Raw genomic sequence first — 17,282 nt, 5'->3', positions numbered from 1 at the left:
CGCTCCACGAAGACCGGAGAAGATCAAGACAAACACCAGGACAACCCAGTTCGGAGTAGCCAAAAGAGTCCAGACTTAAAGGAGCAACCATGATTAGTTAGTTCATTATTTCTGGTTAATTCTCATTGGTTAGATATAGAATAACCTTTATAAATTAATACTCAATAAATTAATAATTTTAATTAAACACTATTTTTAATCGATCTCGACTTGAGACCAACAATATAATAAATTAATAATTCGTTAAAATATATAAAATAATACATTTTAAAAAATACATTAGTCTCACTTAAAATATAAATCAATAATCTTCTTATATATCAAAATTATCAATTAAGAGGTTTTTGTAAAATATAAATCCAATGTTACTCGTTTTCTCTTGAAATTGATGTTTTCTCGAATTTTATCTCTAACTTTTTCTTAATACATTAAGAAGCTTTGAGGTAGTACTCGTATTATAAGAGAAAATTATATAAAACGATTGTTGCTTTGAGTGCATCTTTGCACGAGAAATGTTTAAGTACAGAATTATAGTTTTCAACTTCATCTTCTTTGTCATTTCTCATAACTTCTATTTAATGAGATTGATTACATTCATAAATTTATTTTACTTAAATAAATATATAGAACAATAATTCATAAATTGGTAATTAAATACTTCGTATAATCCCAATATACAATACATATATTAAGTTCAATGTTTTAGAAAAAGAAATAAAGAATACCTTAATAAATTATTTTTTATTAATTAATATATAAATTAATAAATTATTAATTTATTGATTAAATAATATTTCAATTAATTAATTAATTTTCATGATTTCAAAGTTATTAATTTATAAAGGTTTAACTATAATTAGATTTGTATAACATTGTAAAATATATCAGTTACATAACTGTAAATAGAGCAAAACTCTTATCCTTTTGGAGCTTGTATAAATTGATTCTGGTAACTGTTTACACAATAACTGAAAATCAAGAGTCATTTCCAGAACTTTCCCTCTCTTCCTATATGCTTCTCTTTGTTCTTTTTATTTTTTTAATTAAAAAAAGAAGATTCAATTCTTACTCTTTAGACAGAAGATTAAACATAAATCAATGAGTCAAATGCTCGAGTATCTCTATTCTTCTTACTTTAATTTCATTTCATTTCATATGTAACTTATTAAATACAACATGGCACAAGAAATAAAAGAAAAAAAAAGAGAGAAAATATAAACTTAAAATGAAAGAAAATAAAATGCTTAAAAAAAAATTTCATTCATCTTAAATGTACATTTAATAAAACATTCTACGTTTATGTTAAAATCACATAAATTTTTCATCCAATTTGTAAATAATATTTATGATGACATATATTTCTTTAATATTTCATATTTTCATTTTTTTATTGGGATTTTTTCATATTATTTAGTTAATTCATTATAATATAATAGGTTAATTTTAAAATACATAATGTAGTTTTTTAATTAGATTTTAGTTTTGGTCCATTGTCATTAAGTTTAAAACAAATATAGATTATTACTTATGGATCTAAATAATGTTAGAGCTCAAAGTTTTTAGTTCTTAATTTTGAGCACAAATAAATATCTTTCTTTGCTTTTGCATGGAGGTTTCCCTGAATTGGGCTCATTGCTAGGCCTTCACTTATTAAAGTCAAGCCCAAGCTCAGCTTGCCATGTCCATTTATATAATATTTTTATTATTAAAATATTTAAAAAGGTATTTTATACTGATATATGAATATATCTAAATTTATTTTAAATTAAATTAAAATTAAATAATAATATATTTTTTATAAATATAATTGGCTTGAGCCAAGAATATATGCCCGAGCCTAGCCTAAGACGATTCCTTTACTTTTTGCATTTGAATCATACAATTTTGAACATTTCCTACTTTTTACAATAATTTATCAATTCGAGGAATGTAAAGGAAATAAGATAACTTTGAAGATTTTGCAAACTATGATCCAAATGGATAAGCATTTCAAATTTAAAATAGTAGAGATAAAATAATATTATATATATTATAAGATTTTTGTTATCACGTAATATAAGTCTTTTAATTTTTTTTTATATTTGGAAAAAGAGGATTTGAAATTTGTTTTAGATGAAAATCATGTATTAATTAATAAATCAAATATTCGGATACAAGTTTTTTACTTTTTTATAATTTATGTAGAGTGATTACAAGATTTTAATATGAATGTTTTATAAGCTTATCCGGACAACAGAAAGAAAATGATTTTTTCTCCCATAGAAGAGAGAGTTTTGTTTTCTCCTTAATTTTTTTGACTATATAATCTCTTTAATCAAGTAATCTATAACTATAAAACACTAAAATAATTATGATATAATTATACATAATTTATGGGGATAAAAAGATAAAAACATTATTTTAGACAATTTGGGAATAAAATGGTTATCCGACATGGAATTAAGGAGCTTGGAGGTTTGCATGTACATTAGTGTAACCAAGACAAGGGTACCTTGGTAGAGACATGTGAACCCATGAATCAGTGTACGAAGAAAAGGTACAGATTTGATCATCCGTATCAAAGTTGGTTGCATAATCATGGAGATATTTCTAACAAATTCTTGGAACAGTCTCTATCTCATTTATTTATGGTTGTTTGTTGGGCAGGGGAAGATCATGCATCTGTCTCCCCATCTCTCTTTTACCTTCTTATTCATTATATTCAATGTAAATAAATAATAATAATAAATACTCGAACATTTGATTCATTGGTTGGTGCAGTAATGAAATTAGAATTTTATGTTTGAGATGTAAAAATAAAAAATTCAATGTTTGTAAAGATAAAATTATAAATTTTTTTTGAAAAATAAAAATTAAAAATTAAAAAATAAAAAAAATAAAAAAATTTATTAAATTTAAAAAATTTAGGGAGAGCAGGCACCCTTCCTAGCTTCCCTCTCTCCGTCTCTGAATTGGTGTATTATCCTTTGTCTAGAGAGCAGAGGGATTCATAACAATTGAATTCTTCACTCTTATGAATGCAAAAATACATATTAAATTGAAAAAAGTATGATTTATAGAGGAAGGATTACACCATTAACTGCAAAGGAATATGGGTTTCAGAGGAAGTGATTGCACATCGAATGCAAAGGTTTCAAGAGCTCGTGAATGAGTATGGTTTATAGAGGAAAAATTCACAGTATGATTCCCTTTAAATTCCATCACCAATTATCCAAGCCTTGGATTATTCTTTGGTCCTCATGACTGAATGCTTGGATAAGGTTTTTTTGGGCATGTTATGTTAAGCCAAAAAAAAATGTTTGTATATAAATTTGATTACCAATTCCTGCATCTTAGTACATGTGCTCCTCTAATTATATTAGAAAGTAATCCATAAAAAATGTAATTAAGGATCTAAACTCGAGTAAGGGGATCCTACAGTATTGAAATTAGTATTTGAACACATTTAAGGAATTTTTTTTGAAAAAATATTTTTAATTTGTCATAGAAATTAAATAGTTTTAGCATTTTGTGAAGAAAGAATATGAGGTTAAGCCACTTGTGCTTAGCTTAAGTAATGAAGATGAGTTTGGATTTGGTTAGAAAGAGAACATGTTAGGTTCGAGACTATAAATAGATATCTTTACAAATTTATAAGATGAAATTAAGAATATATATATATATATATTATTTGAAAAAGTTTCTAAAATGCTATTTAAGAAAATTTAAATAAATTTTTATTCTTCTATATCTTTCAATCAAATCCATGTATTCTTATTTTTGGTCAAATAAGCTTTTATGATTAGTAGTTAATTAATTACCATTGGTTAAAATATCAGTTATTATTTTATACCCATGTGGTAATGATATGGAAAGTAAAAATACCATATGACCAGGTCATAATGCCATATCAGCATGCCACGTAAGTATCATGTAATATAAAATGATAAATAATATTTTAAAAAAAACAAGTAACAAGTGATATTTTATTAACAACAATTAATCAACCATTAATTATAAATATTTAAATGGATCAAAATAAAAATATAAAAATTTGATTAAACGTAATAAAACAATCAATATTTATTTGAATTTTTTTAAATAATTGAAGAAATTTTTTTAATATTATATATTTTTCTAACAATAAAATATTTTTGTTCCAATATATATATATATATGCATTGCAGAACCTTAAATAAGAGAAAAAGACACCTTAACATTATGCTACCCTTCTCGAGCATGAAATATTGGAACATGGATTAAAAAACCCAAACACATGATTGATGAGAAGCCTTTGACTAAAGAACATGGCCGATGATGGAAATCATAAAGCATCCATGAAATTCATTAATGAAGCACAAAGGTACTGGCAATGAGAAACCTACTAGATAAATGCCAATGAATGTGGCCTAACATATACCTTATGGAAATGACTCTAGAATTCCATTTTAATAACTGAAATTATTGCTTAATAATAATTTTTTTTTTAATTTGACAAATGAAGATGGTGGTGATGAATGTGATCTCTCAATTTTTCAGTTTTTAAATTTTTTATTAATATATTTATATAATATTTTTTTATATAATTGGAGGAGGGGATTCAAATCTTGCTTTTTAAGTAAAGGATTATGCACCAATCAATGACCTAAATGCTCGAATGTTAATATATTTATATAACATTTGATATATATAAATTCATAATTTTATATGATTACCATTTAACCATTCATTTATATAAAATTTTGAATCCGTCACTCACCGGATACATCATCAAAATGTTTATTCTTATTGAGGATATGATTGTAGTCTTATATAGAAAGGTCGACCCAATTAAAATTTTGCATAAACTTCACCAAATGTTATATACTTCATATGACTTGTGACCTTTAGGTGAATTTTGTTCCAATGCGTTTAAAAGCCGAATTGAATCACTTGTGGTTCTCTTCTAAAACAACTGTTATTCTCTAAATTTGTTTAAAATATGCATTGAAGCAGTGAAGATAAGGTTGAAACTATAAGAAACTTGCCTGAAAAGGACCAAAAGTACAAGCTCCTTCACAAGAAGGTAATAATGCAAAAGACAGATGTGACCAGCCAAAAGGGACATATCAAAAATGAATTGATGAGAAGATAAAATTTGAAGTTCCATTCACATGCAGTTGTTTCCATTGCATGTTGATTCCAAGCCACCAAGGCCCCTTTAAGCCTTGTATAAAGAAGTCAAGTAAGATGCTTGCAAACTCATGTAAAGCAAAAGCAAAAGCAAAAGGAAAAACATGTCCATGGCCAAGCTTAGAGCTTCTGGCATGAAGATTGTGGCAGAGAAGCTACAAGTTTGCGGCGATCGATCAGGTTCATCAGTCAAAGGTGTGAAGGGAGGACACTTTGCGGTGTTTGCAGTAGAAAATGACAAGACAAAGAGGTTCATTGTCCCTTTGAGTTATCTAAACCATCCTGGCTTCTTGGTGCTGTTGGAGCAAGCTGCGGAAGAATTTGGCTTTGTCCAGAAAGGAGCTCTTCGCGTTCCTTGCCAATGGAGTGAGATGGAGAGGTTATTAGCTGGAAATGCTAGGAGGATATGAATCCCTCTACTACAATGCATGCATGCGTGCTTTGCTCAATTTCATATTCAATTTCCTCCCATTTCTGCAAAAATTTGCTCCCAATTATGTCTTGTTTTTCCCTTTGTTGCCTTTCTTTTCTGATATATTTGCTGGATTACAATAAATTACTAATGGCCCTTTGATACATCTATCAATTTAGGAATTAGTTGAAATTCCCCTTGAATAATAGTGGATAATTTGGTAATCAAGAGAGCAACGAATAAATCTAGAAATATTGCATACAACACAATAACGCGATACAAATAAAATACAAGATTAATCGTATTTTATATTTAAAACTTGCACATATGCTTAACTCGTTTAGAATACGTTTAATTAATCATGTTATCATGTATCCATATAATCTATGACCTATTTATTGCTCATTTAATTAATTGTGTAACGTGTTTACTCGATAGGTTTAAATCCTCATATAAATACTTTATTTTATTATGGTTGACGATGATTTTGATGGATTTTTATTATGGTTGATCATGATGGTAGAGCTTATTATACTTGATGAATATTATTGTTTTTATAATTATTAGTTTTAAATTTGAAAGATAAAATTATGTTTCATTGTTAATTATTTATATTTTAATTTAATCGTGTTAATCGTATTAATTATTTAAATAAATTATGAATAATGTCGTATTGTATAAAATTTAACTTGATTTGTTTAGTAAACGTGTTAAGTATGTTGTGTCGGATGGTGTTGTATATTTAATAAATGTATCCGTATTCATATTTGAATTTATATTTGATACAATAATAATGTATAGAAAGCTTTTACAATCGGTGAGCTTACCACTAAGTGCCATCTCATTAATAAATAAAGATAAAAACTTTTAAGATCTCAAAAATAAATATAAAAAAAATTTAAGATTTAATAGAATAAAAAACCAAAGTTTTTTTTTACTCCCTTTAATCTCTCCTCCACAAGTCTCTCTATACTTGATATGTGTTATGCTTGAAATTTATTTATGCTCAACTGTTAAAAGATTATGGAGAGAATATATTTATTTTACTTGTTTTTCTTTGTATAAATATTTTTTTTTCTTGTTTTTTCGTACAGATTTTACTGGGAGAGTTGAGATGGGTATGCTCATGGGAAAACCAATCCTCACACATATAGCATTTCTACATGGGTATAAACATACATAACTTATGTCTAGTATGTAAAAAAAAGGCATGTAAACTTTCAAATGGTTACACGAACTAATTAAAATGAAAATCATGCACATACCGTGTTGTTAAATTAAAATAATTAAATTAATTCATGAATTCTTGCATTATAAAATAAACAAAAAATCCATTAAATATTAAAATTTTTAGTATTTATTTTAATTTTAAAATTATTTATTCCTATTTATTAATGAAACAAGTGGCGCTTAATGGTAAACAGACAATATAAAACTTTTTTACCCTTTCTATGCCTCAAATATAAATTTTTGAAAAATTTATAACAAGAGGCCAAGTTCCCCTTTTGAAAAATTTGGTTGTCATCGGGAAAGCACACTTCAACCAGACTAAAGGCAGGATCTGGGCTGATCCGACCCGCTTGCTGGCCTCTGTTTTTTTTTCCCTCTGCTCCAGCTTACGATGCCGTTTAGGACGCCCTCTAAATACCCTAAAACCCTTATCTCTCACTAAAAACGCTAACTCCCTCGGCTCTCCGCCGTTCCTGCCGCCGGCCGTTGGGGAAAAAGCGCTCTGTCTTTTCCTCTCTCTCCTCTATCTTTCTAGCCATTTATTTTTTTCCCAAAATATTTCTTTTTCCCAAAATATTTCTTTTTCCCATAAGAAGGACTACAAACTGAAATCCCTTCCCCACACTTCTGGTGGCCGTCTCCGTCGCCGTCGCCTTCATAACAGGAACCATTCAGTAACTTTGAAAAAAAAATTGTAAACGGCGAGTTTGACTGGATAAGAAATCCTTTTTTGTTTTGTTTCCTCCCACAATGGATTCTAAATTGGAATCTGGAAGTTCAACGGCAAACATATACATACCAGAAGAGTGGTCGGAGGCTGCAGACTCCATAGCCTATGATTCAGTGACTTCGCCACCTCCTATTGCTTTCATCTGTGGTGCCAAAAACTCTGGAAAAACCACTTTCTCTCGTCTCCTCCTTAACATTCTTCTCCAAAGGTTAGGGCCTTGTTATATCATTAAGAGAATCATTGGTGTTTATTTTTTTTTAAATTTTTCTGTATTTTGATTTACCTGTATTGAAATGGGTTTATGTTTAATTCTTTAAATATGCATGATATTATCTGAAGTAATTTTTTTTAGGGGTGTTTTTAATGGGTTTGCCCTAGATTTTATTTTATTTCAGTTTTTGCGGCTAATTGTAGTTTATGGAGTGAGGAAATGAAGGCTAATATATCTATTTGATTTATTTGGACTTGTTCAAGCTGTTATTATGGAGGGCAAAAATTCTGTTCTTTGCTGTTGTATTTTGTAAGTGGATGGAAAAAGCAAAGCCGGAGCTCTAAGCAATTATTTGTAAACAGACATTTAGTGACCTTCCTTTTGAATTGAATATTGCATGTTCTTTTTATGAGAATTAATAACTTTATTATGATCATCTGGTCGGTATGTTGTTAACAGGTACCAAAAAGTAGCTTACTTGGACGCAGATGTTGGGCAGCCTGAGTTCACTGCTCCAGGTTTCCTGTCCCTTACGGTTGTTGACAAACTAACCGCAGGTATTCGGCTTTCTTAACTCTTGTCTTTCCATCATATCCTTAAAATCTCCTCTCTGGGTTAATAAACTTGTTTTTTGTCTATTGACTGGGGCTTTCGTATAATTTTTGTTTGTCCAAATAGATTTGGCAATCCCATGCTTGAAGACGCCTGAGAGGTACATATATTTTTACCTTTTTTGTTAATTTTATTTTGGTTCTGGATTGAGTATTTCAAGAATGAACTTGAGATCTATTTGTTACTGTTTGTAATGGGCACTAAAAATCTTCAGTTTGATTTTCTATTAGGTGTTTTTTCTTTGGTGACATTTCTTCAAAAAGGGACCCATCAGCATACTTGAAATATGCATTTACCCTCTATGATTACTATCGAAAGGAATACTGCACTTTTGATGAGAGTGAACTTGCTGGTAGGACTGAATTGCCCCTTGTTGTCAATACCCCTGGCTGGGTGAAAGGTATGCTATGATCTGCATCCAATTGACTCATTCCCTTGTTTCTTTGCTAGTTGTTATCATAACCAGTTCTTGTTGTTCTGAAATGACATTTTCCAGATATCTATTTTTGTCATACAAAGATTGATGTAACTTACTAGAAATATATTGTTAATGTTTTGAAAATCATTTATTTGTCAGGTATTGGTTATGAGATATTGGTGGATATGCTGAAATACATTTCTCCTACTCATGTCGTTAAGATAAACATATCTGTTGGGAGTAAGAATCTGCCAGGTGGAGCATTCTGGTTGGATGGTGATTCTGATGGGATGGTTAATATCATAGAGATTAAATCAGCTTGCCAGGACTCCTTAAATAGATCGTAAGTTTGTTGCCACCTTCAGGTTAACTAACAAATTTTCAGATCTTGAATCTCAGTAAGTTAAATAGATTTTTTAAATTTGGCCTCTTCACCCTAGAATTTTATAACAATGTAGCTTACTTCAATGATTTTGGGTGCTGGGTTCACATAGTTGGACCTGATATTATGGGTCATTAAATAATTTTCACATCTTATGCGTCTGTTGTCTATTTATATACCAATTTGGTACATATTACCTACACTTGTATATGATTGAGATCTAAATTGTAACAGGGGTGCCCATTTCAAGTGATAAATTACTTTAGTATGAATTTAATGGCATTTGTTTGGCTGCTTAATATTATCTTGTTATGCTGCTGCGTTAAGGTAGATGTTTTCTTTGAAATTCCAATTTGAAACATATCTTGTGATTATTATTGATACTAAATTAGTGATTCTTCTAGATTGAAGGTTTATCTCTTTATTGTGCATATTTGCCAAAAACCATGAATAATTCTTGGGAGATGTAGCTTTGCTTTCCTACATCTTACCTTAATTTCTATTTTTTGTAGAGTTCTAGTACAGAAGGATGCTCGCCTTTTGCGGGATTTACGGATAATGGCTTATTTTAGGCAGATTTTTCCTAATGACAAGCCTATTACTACAATCAAAGAACTTGCATATGCACTTACTTCTCATTTTCCTTATGAAGTTCCAATATCAAGTATCAAAATCAGACATCTTCATTGCCAGGTTAGATATCATTAAATGAATTTTTTTTTTTTGCAATAAAATTTCCTTTGAGAACAACATACTAGCCTTTTCTCACTATGAGGGGCCAGTTATATTGGTTGTATTATTTGCGGGCCCTGTTTGACACCTTTTCCTCACAATAATATTTCCTTCATTTACCAAAAAAAAAAAAAAAAGAAATGCTTGATGCTGTTTTGGAATCTTTGTCCACTTCTGTGTTTCAAAAAACGAGACCTCCATTTCTCTATTAATTTTTTTCATTACATAATGTTAAGAACTTAGTGATGATTGCACAGCCAATACAAACTTTTTGTAGCATCTCTCTTACTTTTGTATTTTATACTAAAATTGATTCCCTACAAGTGAACTCCTTCTATAATGGTTTGCCTTTTATTCTAGGTCCCAAGCACTGAAATTTTCTACAGTTTGAATGCAACTATTGTTGGCTTGGCTGTTAGTTCAGAGGAGTCTGAAAGTTTACCCTGGTGTGTTGGTCTTGGTAGGTTTGGGTTACACTGCCTCAGTTGATTTGCTTGATCATCAGTAACTCTATCTTCATTATTTTGATTTGCATAGTCTTTTGATCCCTTAACTTTCTATCCATTTTATTGGAAGAAGTCAAGAAGCCTTTATGGCTATCCATCTATGGTTAATTAATAGCACATAAACATATAAATTCATACTTCCATGACAAACAAACCGCCAACATATTGTAGGTCGTTTTGTGGCACATACAGATAAAATCTTTATAGAATAATATGCGGTCTTAGAAATCTCCTGAAAATGAAGTATGAAAACTGATCACTATCTTTAAACTAGCAAATAGAAAATCTGTCAATGAGATGGGCTGGATGGCGAGGTGAATAAGATCCTAGTGGGGCTTACCTAGGGTAAATATCAGCAGGAACTTTTCTACCCCTCTCCCCCATCAGGAATTAAAAGTAGTATTGAAGTAACTTGATTTATTCTGTTTCTTCTTACTTGTTGCCTTTATGAACTAGGAATTGTGAGAGGAATTGACATGTTCAAAGGTTTGCTCTATATGATCACTCCTGTTCCACAGAGCACTCTGGAGAAGGTCAATCTTTTGCTGCAGGGGTATATTCAAATTCCTACTTGCTTGTTGCAGGTAAGTTGAGCCTTAGAACTGTAATATTTGTAAAGGCCAAACTGTATTTGCTATGCCTTCTCACTGCAATCCTTCCCCCATTTTCCCCTTCTTTTGGAGGTGGGTTAGCCAGATAGACTGACTAGAATAATTTACATGGATAAGAGTATATATGATGCATGGTTCTTATAACGCAAGATGTGGTTTGGGGGGGGGGGGGTGTGGGGAATATTGGGGATGGGTGGGTAGGAGAGAGAAAAGTACCACTTAATTGGTCCTAAGAGGGCAATATATACTTGCAAAATTTCTATGGGAAGCAGTCCAGCTGAATTAAGTGGTGTCTTCTTTGTGTGCAGTCTGTATCACTACTAATACCTCTCTAGTCAGTCATCTTAACTTGTATCCACATTCTAAACTAAACTAAAATTTCGATTTTACTGGTTTTAGTCGCCTATATATTATGTAGTATGTACATCCTCTTGCACCATATTGTCTTCAAAATATTAAGATTCTGTTGTGTTCTAATGCATTGGCTTACAGTATTTTGAATGATAAAGTTGGTAATTGATGGGTCTTTCCACTGTTTTCCCATTTTCTTTGATAACATTCTGTGTGGTCAGAGCACTAATAGCATTATCTTTAACTATTACTACTTTGGATCTTATCTTGGCGATCAGTTAGTTATTTATTTGTAATTTTACAGGTCAAGGGATGCAGATCACCTTATGTATCTTCAAATGTTCTGCCTACAAGCTAACCGGATAGTTCTACTAACCTGAAGAGTCATTTTCATCAAATATCTGTCATCAGTCTTCAACTAATTAATATTCCAAGCTTGCTTATATCGGCACTGTTGTCATAAGGCAGTGGCCAGTTTGTGACATTGGCTGGCTTCTATATTTGGATTGAACTAACAGGGAATTAGCTCTCATAGTTTTTTCACTATCGAAAATTTGACAAGATACCACATAATACTTGCACTATGTTTAATAGGAGGGTAAGATGGAGGCCTTTCCTTTTTTCTTTCCTCACTTTTTGCCTTGTATTTTCCTTCATTCCTACCAAACACACTATAAGGAGGCAGGGGATATCTTGTATGGAAAGATATGCATGCTAATTGCTGCATTCATGCATATCTACCAAACATACTAAACGTTAAACACATTCATATCTTTATGAAAAGTTGGGCTCTTCTTACTGATGTCGAAATATTAGTCATAGTGTAAGGGGCTGTAATTATTTGAGTAAGACATCAGTATGCAAAGCTGGTTTATGGATTTTGCTTTCCTTGTAGATCAAACTGTATATCTAAATGCCAAACCAGCCATTTGTATATATCATAATGCAAAACCAACAAAGCTGCTTTATGGATTTTGTTTAGACTTGACAATTTTTGTTATTGTGTTTTACTATTATTGTATAAACACAAGTATTAACAGTTATATAGGTAAACATGGACATAATACGATTAATTAATTGTCAAGATCTGAAATACATATACGAATACATTTAATAATCATGTAATACGATCCAATATCGTTAACTCGTTTATTAAACATGTAGGTTTAAATTTTATATGATACGATTAAAGGCTTAACATGATATAATTTTAACATGATTAACGTGATTAATTAATACATGATTAAATTTAAATACTTTCAATGAAAATATAATTTTATTATTTAAATTTAAAATCAATAATCATAAAACCATTTATAACAAGTTAATAATATAATCAAATATAATAAAATTTAACATAAATAACATCTATAAAATCCATTATCACAATAAAATAATCTTTTACTATTAAACTTAAATAGGTTAATAAACGTGTCCACTTATACGAGTTAAACACGGTTAATTAAATAGATTTAAATGTATGAACCGTATTTGACATCTTTAAAAGGCATAAAAATTTTTATGTCTTAAATGTGTTGACATGATTAAGATACGAAACACGATAAAACTAAATTCCGTTTAACTTCGAGTCTTCTTATGCTGTGTGTTGAGGCGTAGTGTCCAAAATTGCAAACTCTAATTTTGCTTTGCTCGTAGAGCAACTATAGTTAGTGTTGTTGGTTTAAGACAATGTTTTAATTGTATTGCTGACATGCGGGTTAATTGAATTATTGAAATATGATTACTGGTGATTTGAGAGCAACGTTGGTGATAATGAAAATTAGATATAAAAGCTTGGAAACAAGGCAGAGGAGGAGAATAATTTTTGCTGAAAAAACTTTAAAAATGATTCCATTATAATTGTTTTTTTATATATTGTCAATGGACCTTTTAATTATCCTCCTCCCCAAAATTTGGAATTGGATTTGGTTTGGATTAGCTTTAGATTTGGAAAAATTATTTTATACATCGATGATGAGGTTTTTAAATTGTACAAGTAAGAATAGAGAGTGATACATGTTTTATTAGAATATAGTACTTGAAACTATTAATTAAATGAACATATAATAGTTTTGAAAGGAGATGGGGTAATTGGATTATGGAGTGCGTCACTATAGTCTTAGTCTCCATCCATGTTAATGGCTCACCTACTAAACTTATTAAATTACAATGAGGCCTTTGGTCAAGAGTGCCCACAATTTTCTTTCTTGTTCAACATATAGTTGCTGAAGCTTTTAGTTGTCTCATGGTAAAGGTAGAGGTCGGAGGCCAGAACAAATTTGCAATGGTATTCCCATTAGTAAAAGAGGTTTGAGTCTTTTACATTTACAATATGTTGATGACATTTTTTTTTATTTTGTGAAACTTAATTTGGAATGTTTACTTACTTTAAAAAGAGTGTTAAGATGCTTTTTAGATTGTTTTGAGGTTGAAGATTAATTTTAAGAAGAGCAATCTCTTTGGGATAGGCATCAATTCAGAGCTACTTGGAATTTGGGTAGAACGAATTCGATGTAAGGTAGGCCAATTCTTAACTACTTATTTGGGACTTCCTTGAGGGGTTGCCCAAGCTTCTAGAAAACTATTGAAACTTGCGCTAGATCGATTTGAGACTAAATTGAATGGGTGGAAAACTAAAATGCTTTCAATTAGAGGCTGAGTCACTTTAATAAAATCTGTGCTAAGTAGTTTGCTTATTTTTTCATATCACTATTCAAGATGCTTCAAGTGGTTAAAATTAAATTGGACGAAATTCAATGGAGATTTCTTTGGGATGGTAATTGTACAAATAGGGGAATTCATTATGCTAATTAGAATGTAATTTGCCAAGACAAAGATATGGGCGTTCTTCGACAGTTTGATCTAGAAACAAAGAATCGGGCTTTACTCAACAAATGGTTGGAGAGATCTGAGAACAAGAAAGATAGTCTACGGACAAAAATCTTGATAGCAAAGAATGACTATGAGCCAAATGTCCTTTTGCCCAATGCTGCTATTACTTGTAAAAGCTTTAATCTTTGAGAAAATATTATTTCTCCCCTTTCACCTAGTAACAAATTCTTTTTGTAGGTTTCAACTGGTCTTGGAATTGTTGTAGGTAATGGGTATTCCATAGCATTGTAGCATGATAAATGGATGGACGAAATTGCTCTCAAGAATGGATTACCACTTCTTTTTGCATTGTCCACTAACAAAAAGGGTAGGATATATGGGATTTTGGAGAATGGCAGAATAATACTTGGCAGTTGAAAATTGAACTTCACAGCTAATTGTTCGGGTGGGAATTTGAACAATGGACTCGACTGTGGAGTTACTTAAGAGAGCATATTATTAGTGATTCCATGCCAAATGGGGTGTTTTGGAAACCTAAAACAAGTGGTATGTTCTCCTCGAAATCCTTTTATCGACTTGTGATAATCATGCAATATGACAACGCAGAGCTTTAGCAAAAGGTGTGGAAGGGGTTTGCCCCTTGTAAAGTCGAGATTTTGATTTGGCAACTTATGTGGGGGAAGATAGCAGTGAAACATGAACTTTCCAAAAGACCATTAATTGGAGAAGAGCAGACAATCTATCTACTTTGCGAACAAAACAGTGAAACTGTTAGTCACCTATTTTTTACTTGCATTGAATCGTGGAAGGTATGGAGTATGTGGTGTGCAGAATGGAACTTTAAATGGGTGACACCCAATAATCCTCAATCATTTTTCTTATTATGAAGATTTGTTAATTGCAGCAAAGGAAAATACAATGTTTGGTAGAAGCGACTCTACTTTAGCCGAAATACTAGTTATTAGGAAAGCTTTCATTATCTTTACGACCTCTGAATGGTTTCGTGATTTTGATTTGTGGATTAAAACCAATTCAAGAAATGCAGTGGCTTGGACAATGAAACCTCTTGATGCCCCATGGAGAATGAGGGAGTGACTATCGTGCATGGACAGTCTAAAACATGTAAACACGTGTTACGTGAAGCTAATAAGGATGCTGATCTCTTGGCTTAATCAGGAGTTTAGAGGCATGGAGACTTGCTACAGGTTTTCTCAAACGCAAACAGAAATATTCAGCAACCTGTGAATCAATCCTAATCCACTGCTGGTCCGTATTATGTTTGCACTCATAGGAGTTCTGTTTGCAAGCCAAACACGCCACAATATGGGGATTGGACTAGGATACGTGATTAATATTTTGTGATCTGAACATGAATAAGATCTCTTTTTTAAATGGGCAGTGACATTTTGAGTGATGAAGTTACAGGCTAGAAGAGAGTTATTGGGATGTGGGATTTAATTCAAAGTTGGATTGGGAACTCCACTGTGGAAATGGATATGCAAAGTGGAAGGGATTTGATTTCATTCATTTATTTGCTTGAGAATTAGTTCGGAGACTCCTAATGACAAAGGAGACATTCAATGAAGGGAATGTGAGTAGAAAAGCTGGATTGCAAGAACAGGGACAGTAAAATCTGGACAGCTAGTATTGTCACTGAGTGCAAGAAGTGGGCAGCATTGTATGCTTCTTTATTGGAGCTGGACACTTCCAAATCTAGCTTCTCCAAATTGGCATGGGTTTATCACTTCTTCTTTCTATTTCTTATGTACTTGAATAAGCCAACACATTTTAGCTTATTCCTTTTAATATCAATAAAAGCATATTTTTCAAAAAAAAAATATTGAATACATAGCAATCGTTTAATTTTGTCTGTGGAGTTTAAAAATTTTATTGTTCGAGTATAATTTCTAAAATTGATAATCAAGTCCAAAGAAATTCAATCTTGTCCAAGCACATAAAAAGTCAGCTCCATTCTTAATTTACAAATAAAAGAGTCTTCTAGACAGATTCATATATATATATATATATATATATATAAATTATATGTATATATATATATGTTTATATACACACATGCACACTAATATCTTATTTTTTATGCTAGTAGTTGTAATTTTTTTTTTAAAAAATAAAAATTAAATTTGTTAAAATTTTATAGTCAATAATTTTTTTGGTCAAATTATTATAAATTATAAGTTGTTTAATATCTTAAAAAGGAAAAACTAAAGAATGGAAAAATGAATTGTGAGAAAAAGAAATATAATAATAAAAGAAAATCAATTTCTCCATTTTTATTTGATTATTTAATTTGTTTTCAAAAGGCAAAAACTATTCTAAATTACAATATTTTAACTAAAGATTTAGGAGATAAAAGCAAACAAAAAGTCTAAAATTGTCACAAATTTCAAAATTTCTTCACTCCGACAAATCAAGTACGACTTTTGATCTTTTACTTTTTTCTTATTGAAATATTAATTTATAATATTATAATTTTGATTTAAAATTTTAAAATAAAAGAAATAATAATAAAGATTTTACAAAATTTTCTTTTTCTTTTTCTTCTTCACTTGTCAGCCATGGTCTTTGATAATCAATGAAAGGTCGAATTTGGCCCCCAACAACTCTAAATTGGTTACGGCTTGACCCTCAGCAACCAAGCAAGCCAGTAGCTCAAATAGGCCAATAGCTTAAGTAGACCAACAGTTTAGACAAGCCAATACTATAAGCAAGCCAACCAACTAACCCAATAGATAGTAGATCCAACAAATTTGTGCAATAAGCGTAGTAATGTCTGCACACCCTTTTGAAAGCTTAGATGAGTTGATGTATTTCAAAATAAAATATAGATAAGATGTACTTCAAATATGAATGTAGATAGTGTGAATATTTAAAGAGTCCTTTTCTTAAATGGGTTTTAGGTATAAGGCGTTTTTGAGGATGATTATCTTTATAATTTTAACTGTTTTTAACCAAGAGAAAAAAAAATTGGACAAAATTATCCTTAATGAAACCGACCCATTCGCTAGGCTTCGTGCCTCAACCCGAAACCTATTAATGGGTCAAGTGTGTCTTTTATGTGGACCACAACTCTTTGGTTTCATCGA

The 17,282-nt window shown here is 30.7% G+C and overlaps 2 protein-coding genes across 3 annotated transcripts; both read left to right on the top strand.

Annotated features, from left to right (window-relative positions):
• The first annotated feature begins 5,261 nt into the window (after nt 1-5,261).
• LOC18586883 (auxin-induced protein 15A-like) lies at nt 5,262-5,561 on the top strand. Its single transcript, XM_007010462.3, has one exon. The coding sequence runs from the start codon at nt 5,262-5,264 to the stop codon at nt 5,559-5,561; it is 300 nt and encodes a 99-aa protein (XP_007010524.2).
• A 1,491-nt stretch (nt 5,562-7,052) lies between these two features.
• Nucleotides 7,053-12,228, top strand: LOC18586882 (Pre-mRNA cleavage complex II protein family). 2 transcript variants are annotated; one of them, XM_007010459.3, is made up of 9 exons: nt 7,053-7,731; nt 8,194-8,291; nt 8,413-8,446; nt 8,577-8,746; nt 8,924-9,107; nt 9,659-9,839; nt 10,239-10,338; nt 10,903-10,968; nt 11,651-12,228. In XM_007010459.3, the coding sequence occupies exons 1-9, from the start codon at nt 7,544-7,546 to the stop codon at nt 11,710-11,712; spliced, it is 1,083 nt and encodes a 360-aa protein (XP_007010521.1). In that variant the 5' UTR covers nt 7,053-7,543; the 3' UTR covers nt 11,713-12,228. The 2 variants fall into 2 exon arrangements, with proteins under 2 accessions (XP_007010521.1, XP_007010520.1); XM_007010458.3 differs by having other exon boundaries at nt 7,055-7,731; nt 10,841-10,968.
• Nucleotides 12,229-17,282: the final 5,054 nt, after the last annotated feature.

The sequence above is a fragment of the Theobroma cacao genome, chromosome 10 (genome assembly GCF_053813885.1).
Source record: "Theobroma cacao isolate CCN51 chromosome 10, ASM5381388v1, whole genome shotgun sequence".
Taxonomy (NCBI): Eukaryota; Viridiplantae; Streptophyta; class Magnoliopsida; order Malvales; family Malvaceae; genus Theobroma; species Theobroma cacao.
Note: the sequence above shows the minus strand (reverse complement) of the source record. Positions and strands in the feature narration are given on the sequence as shown.

Coding starts and splice junctions, on each gene's coding strand:
- LOC18586883 (XM_007010462.3), top strand. CDS start 5,262: ATGGCCAAGCTTAGAGCTTCTGGCATGAAGATTGTGGCAGAGAAGCTA.
- LOC18586882 (XM_007010458.3), top strand. CDS start 7,544: ATGGATTCTAAATTGGAATCTGGAAGTTCAACGGCAAACATATACATA. Junction 8,447..8,576: donor TGCTTGAAGACGCCTGAGAG/GTACATATATTT, acceptor ATTTTCTATTAG/GTGTTTTTTCTTTGGTGACA. Junction 9,108..9,658: donor CAGGACTCCTTAAATAGATC/GTAAGTTTGTTG, acceptor TATTTTTTGTAG/AGTTCTAGTACAGAAGGATG.